At 41.0% G+C, this 6,982-nt stretch overlaps 1 protein-coding gene across 1 annotated transcript in view; it reads right to left on the reverse strand.

Annotated features, from left to right (window-relative positions):
- TNS3 (tensin 3) overlaps positions 1–2,613 on the reverse strand; it is a 216,818-nt gene extending 214,205 nt beyond the window's left edge. The window contains exon 1 of the mRNA XM_075271073.1: positions 2,406–2,613. Coding sequence (XP_075127174.1) covers positions 2,406–2,498 — 93 coding nt within the window. The 5' untranslated portion in view covers positions 2,499–2,613. The remainder of the gene's footprint in view (positions 1–2,405) is intronic.
- Between the last annotated feature and the right edge of the window lie 4,369 nt (positions 2,614–6,982).

Consider the following 6,982-nt stretch of genomic DNA (forward strand, 5'->3'; position numbering starts at 1 on the left):
GCTTGTGCATGGCTGACAACTTATTTTGTTGGTATGTTGCTTTATTTTTGTTTGGCAGGTAGCGACACGTGGGGGGGGGAGGTGGAGTATGGCTTTACTGTATTTTGTTACGCTTTTTGTGTTTGTTCTTTTTGGATTTTCTTTGTATTATACCATTTGTTTTATATTTAATGTGAGAGTGAAATCTTATTCATTGTTATTTTTTTTATATAGAAACGTTTAATAAACAGATTACAAAAATAAGTGACCTGAAATGTGGGCATGATTTACTATATGAATCTTTTTTTAATAAGTTGTAACATTTTTGCACAAGCATATGCCACTGCTAACTTGGCTTAAAAAAACCCACAAAACACCAAAAATCTTTTGTGAACTCTAGGGCTTTCCACCTAGAGAACTGTGACAAGTTCATGAGCCAGTTTGAGACATTTTAATACATTTGTTGCAAAAAACACACATAGTCAGAAAAACGGCAGATAAAATTGCACCATGGTGTCTTGATGAAAAACAGCACTTTTTTTTTGACAAGCATTTAAAAATAAATAAATAAATACAATAACGCCCCATTGTGTTCTTAGGATGCGTATTAAAGTAATTCATTTTTCAATCCTGCTTGTGTAAGCTCTAGAACCTTTTCTAGTAACAGTACATACAGATAGTAATGTTCTGTCATTGAGTATTTGATCAGTGAACCAAATAAGTTTAGGTGATGTCTGATTTAGATTCCTAAATTAATAAAAATGTTAAACCCAGCAATATTATATAGTTTTTGAAGAATAGGGAACAATGTCCACTTTTAGGCAAACGTAGCCTTTTTTTTTTTGCTGCAGATTTTGTCGCAGTTTTTTGAACCAAAGTCAGGAGTGTATTTAATAGAAGGGAAATGTCTAAGCCGTTCCTTTTGTATTTTCCTTTTTTTTTTTCAAGCCACTCCTGAATTTGCCTAAAAAAAAACCCCAAAAAAACAAACAGCAAAATCTACAACAACAAAAACCGAACACTGTGTTTCCGCAACGTGGGGCTTTTGCCTTAGGCAGAGGCCCTAAGTTGAGGAAAAGCTGCTTTTTTTATTGCAGATTTTACTGCAATTTTTAAAGGGAAAGTCAGGAGTGATTTGGGAAAAAAAAAAAAAAAAAAAGGAAAATATAAAAAAAAGGAACCGCTTACACATTTCCCTTCTGTTAAATACACACCTGGCTTTGGCTCAAAAAACTGCAACAAAATCTGCAAAAAAAAAAAAAAAAAAAAGCTTCAAAACAAATGGGAAATATACAGGAAGCACTTATAAACAAAGATTAAAACACTTCTACAGAAAAACACATGACAAAAATTGTCCTTACACTGGGAATAAATAACCAGTGATCAGCTTGATAAGTGGTAAGACCCAGATGATATCTAAGAAGTAGGTTCTGGAAACACACTGCACTCCTGAAGGAATTCAGAAATATTCAGAATATGCTAGGCAACTGCTTGAATAGAAGTATACTAAAATAATGATCAAAAATGCTCCCACCTGGTGACAATCTAGAAAAATACAGGAGCTATTGTGCAATATTTCTTATTTTCTGCAAGTAGGATACAAATGGGTTTGCAGTTATCAGCAGACAGGTTGTAGTCTCGTGTTCAGAAAATGCTGTTTGTAGTCCATCTAGGGAAAGCAGCTACATACCAGCATTCACCTGCGAGCCATGGGGAGTACTCAAATAATACTATCCAACAGATCTGCTGTTCAAGCAATTCTCTTTCAATATTCTTAAATTATTCCAGACACAAAAAGTTTTTTTTACCAAATATATAAAAAAATATTTAACACATGGATGTGAATATTTACAAACCAACAGATAAAAAACCCTACAGATTTCCCATAAAAAAAAACAACTGTCTGCGTGTTTTGACAATGTGAAATATTCTTCTAGACATCTGTACGACAGAGACAATAAGTGCAGGCAGCACTTTTTCTACCTTGCTGAAAGTCTTCTAGTTCTTGCACTTCTCAGTATAGTTTACCTGCTGTCTATTCACTATAAAAGCGATTCTCAACCTTATTGCCACAGGATACACATGAAAAATGTGTATTAGGGGATCCTGTAATGCAATTTCTGTCTTTGTAGTGCGATTTTGGTCAGAATGAAAACAGTTTACCTCCCCTGTGGTAAAGGGAACAGGTTTTGGTTTTCATTTAGGCGACACTTGAGCAGGTTTCATAGGGAATACATATAAGAAACAATGCTCTAGAAGTACGATAATGCAGAATCCTAATCCAGAGCAAGTTATCAAACCTTCAAGTGCTAGGACATAAGGCGTAGTAAATAAGTACATGGTACAAGTGAGCTCACTATACACAATGGTGCAGCCTCTCAAGTCAGGCAGCACTCTACTACAACAGAGCCAGAGCTTTGCATTACCTTTTGGAGAGCCCCTTCCAGCAGAGGCAGATCACACTCCGCTTGTTTCTTGCTATTCTTCTTATGACAGCAGGAAAAATACACTCCTCTCATGTTTTCCCAAGAAACCCCAGTTTAACAAAATACAGAGGTTACACAAGACTGCACAATCCAAGTTCCAGTGAATTGCTTCTCTCCATACTGAGCACCAGTGCTGAAGATGTATTCACCTAATGCAAGCTAACAAAGTGATGTCAACTCACACCCCTTCTCCTCCACACCCACCAGCCTCTAATCCTTGCAGCTCAGGGATTGGCTGGCTCTTTCACCCAGGAGACTCAACTTGGCATTTCAGATGTCAACATGCGTTTCCAACACATAGCTGAACATCCATCTGGTGTAGATCCCTGTACCTTCTGCAAGTTCTGTCTTAGTTCTGTCATGTAGATGTCAGCATGGAACAACAATGAGTTTTATTAGGAAATGTCTTAGTTATTTTCTGAATAGGGAGAGGGAGGTGATACATAAAAGGAGAGTATTGCTTTTTAGACTTCTCGCCACTTCTAGTGCCATTGCTCCAGTGCTTACCATGAGTCTATGTTTACATTGTAACAATTGCAAAATGTCCTTGTATCCCATGTGAATGGCCTCAGTGCTTTATAACATGAGACTGTTGAGCAGTAGTGTATTAATTGAAGTCGCAGGGGAGAGCACCATGACCAGGTCCTGAGGGGTACAGGACCCACGGCTAGCTGGAGATGGCCAGGGTCCCAGACCACCAGAAGTCAGGGAAAGCCTGGTTGTTAAAGGGGTTGTCTGGGATAACAGCAAATTCTACCTATAAACTAAACTACTTCCCCCACCTAACTTCTAAATTACATCCATAAAGAATATGTATAATTACATGTGACCGTCTCCCACATTGGAAGCTAGGTATTATGCTATGAGACTGAGGGGGGGGGGGGGGTTACCAGTGAGCAGGATAGCTAGTTTAGCATAGCTAGGGCGGGATAGCTTAGTGTAGTTTAGCTACGGAGACAAGGAGGGGGTGTAACAGTGAGAGAGAGGGGAATAGTGACAGGGAGGTAGTGTGACAGGTACGCAGGAAGTTACATAGTAGGAAGCTACACAAATAAACAAATGCAAAACATACCACAGACACCTAGAAATCACTCAAAATCACTGCAATGTTAACCAATTAATAACACTAACAGTCCTTTTTAAAAAATAAGATTTTTTTGCCCAGAAAACCCCTTTAAGGGTAAGTAGGCCATATCAGCCTCAAAATCCTGACCAAAAAGACGGCTCCCATTGAAATGAGCAATGGGAGCCGCTCAGGAGTTTTTTCCGGGAGCCGTTTCTTCCGGCTCCCAGAAAAAAGAAGCAAGATGCTCATTCTTCAGGCTCGACCTCACGATTCGACCTGAAGACACTCCCTCCTCTGGACTAGGCCCATTCATTGGTCTTTTGCAGTGCACCGGCTTTCAGTTGCGCCTACCCGGCTTTTGGACCAGAACCTGAAGCGGCCGTGATCGCAATTAAGGAAAGCCTGGTTCCTCGACCACTATATATATTGTTAATGCAAAGGAGTCCGGCATTATGTGATGTCTATACATGCCGGGCCCTTTTTCAATAATAGCCACCCCAAGAGAGGTGATTAAATATAACAAATACTCATACTTACCTCTCCTGGGACACTGACGACTCCCAGCATCTTCTTCGGGGCTCTGCCAGCCTGTGACTGCAATGCCCCACATGACATCAGCATAACCCATATGACCGGTAAGGCCCAATCAAAGGACCCAGCAATAACATCTGCGGCACATAATCTCAGTCGCATGCAGAAGAGAACTGAAGAGGATGCTGAAGACAGCAGGATGGAGTGAGGATGCCCAGGAGAGGTGAGGTAAGGTGAGTATAAGGGTTAGTTATTTTCCATCACCTCCCCATGGCCTCTGATTATACTTTGGGGCCTGAGGTGACCCTAGTGTATAATACTAGCACTAAAATGAATCAGAGTGCCGAACCTCACAAATATTTGTTGAATTTTGTGGGATTCACTGAAAATCTTAAGGGGGAATCTTGGGAGCATTTTATACTGTTTGGTTCCACTGTGGGGAGCACATTATAGTGTATGTGGACACTGTGGAGCATATTATATTGTATGAGGCCACTGTGGAACATATACTGTGTGTGGGCCATTGTGGGGAATATTACACTGTGTGGGGGCCACTGTGGAGCATATTATAATATACCTATGGACAATAGCACCCTCTATTGTAAATTTTTTGTACTTACTCCCTTGTCTTTTACTGAACTACTGTTTCACCCATCTGCGCCTGTTTCAGTATATATATGGTAAGGCTTTGGTTTTATTATTCTTTATGTTGTGGGCTGCCGTGTCCCTATATTTTCCTAGGTCTTGGAATGATATACGGTGGATCCTTTGGGATTTCCAGGGCTTTCTCCTATTTGGTTGTATTTTAAAATATTTATTAAATGTTGCATTTTATTGATTATCATTTAGATTTAAGGAGATAATCTACGGTACATATGATATATTCTTTGTTGTGATTTCACTGTCGAGCATATCATTCTGTGTGGAGGCCACTGTGGAGTATTATACTGTGACAACCATTGTGGAGCATATTATACTGTGTGGGGGCTACAGTGAAGCATATTACACTATGTAGTTCCCTTTTTTATTTATATCACACACCATTTATTTTATAGCAGACATGTGATATTATCACAGGCTGTAATTACATTGCATGGTCACTATAAAACAGATCTGTGCAATGTAAATAGCAATGGGGTGAGGGTGCTCGCAAAAACACCATGGTTCCTTCAAACAGTTGATTAGCAGGGGCCCTGAGTGTTAAATCCCCACTGATCTCTTTGATCTCTTAAGCCTCGTTCAAATCTGCGTTGGTATTCCTTTCGGGGGAGTCTGCAAGCGGTGTGCCAGTTAAAGCACATGGACCCAATAGACTATAATGGTTTCCGTGTGCTTGCTGCCAGATTTCCGCACAGAACATGCGGACAGGAAAGTAGTTCACAATCTACTTTCCTGTCCACCAGATTCATGCGGGCAGCGCACGGCAAGCACACGGACTCCGTTTTAGTCTATGAGGTCCGTGTGCTTTTACTGAACAGCGCTTGAAGTTGCGTTCGTTATTCCGTTCGGGGGGGGGGGGGGGGGTCCTTGCGCGGACTCCCCCGGATGGAACACCAACTCTGATGTGAATGAGGCTTTAGACTGTTATGTATCCATACTGGGCACTGCATTGCTCGCTCACCATATTCTTGATTACTGCACTTGTGGGTACTATAGTTGTATGGGCCATTTTAATGTTAACAATTCCAGGAGCCATGCTGCTCACTTGCCATACATAGTGTAGAGGTGGGTTTAGGTAGGGCAGTGGTGCACATCGTACAAAATGCGAGCAGCATGGCATTATTATTACTTGTTGCCGTGCTGTGTCGGTACAGCTGATTTGCATGGGTCCTGTGGTCGGCTCTTGGAAATGATTCCACTGGTGGGCCATAGACATCCCAGTTTGACAATGCACTAAGACCTGGAGCCAGCCCTGCCTGGTGGAGTAAAAAGATGTTCCATACAGCCTATCTCTGCTTTCTAAGGAGGCTGGTACGGAATGTATAATGTGACTTATGAACTAACTGAACTGAATGAACTAAAGACAAATCATGAAGGTCTAGTTCAATCAGATGCATATGGCTGGGCTCAGCAGTAACACTTAGTAATGGTAGATTAATGAATGGTAGAATGGACTTCTGGTGTTTTATTACAAAAACAGGTGAGTTGCAGGATGCTATGCACACAGACTCTCTTTCAATCACACATGAGTTTTTCCACTTTGATTTTTCAGCATTTGGAACTAAAAAGCAAGTCTAGAGGAGAGGCTGCTGTGATGAACCTCTCCCTTCTCCCGTCCACTCCATGATGAATTTCAGGAATGTAAACTACCGTATTTTCCGGACTATAAGGCGCACATAAAAACCTACGATTTCCTCAGAAATCGTAAGTGCGGCTTATAGTCCGGTGCGCCTTATATATGGATGGAAGCGGCGGCAAAGTCTGCGTGCTGCTTCCATACATACATAAAAGGCAGGTTTTTGCCCATAGGTGAAGCTCTGGGTCTTCCGGTGTAATGGGCTGCTGTTGGAGTTCAGGCTAAACCCGTCTGGGCTCCTGCATGCCAAGCCACACTCCTCCTTTGTTGCAGATTTTGCAAAACTTTGTAAAACTATATAATAATGTTATAAAAATTTGGTATCAGCATTATTGTACTGCTGAAAAAACCAAGGCTAAACACAAATTTTGGCCATTAGTCCTGTTATGCATCCAAAGATCAGTTTGTCACCCTATGACTCCTCTACTAATATAGGTAAATGGAGTTACATTGCAACCCTGAGGAAGCAGCAACCAGAGCAGTTTTAAAACATTGATGGACCCAGTGCAAAGGTTTCATAAGTGGCCTCCCCATCATCCATCACTACTTATAAATACCTGACCTGAAAAAATTGTAATGCCCCCGCATAGTATAATGTCCCTTAGTGGCCCTCACACAATAAAA

The sequence above is a fragment of the Leptodactylus fuscus genome, chromosome 4, assembly GCF_031893055.1.
Source record: "Leptodactylus fuscus isolate aLepFus1 chromosome 4, aLepFus1.hap2, whole genome shotgun sequence".
Classification (NCBI taxonomy): domain Eukaryota; kingdom Metazoa; phylum Chordata; class Amphibia; order Anura; family Leptodactylidae; genus Leptodactylus; species Leptodactylus fuscus.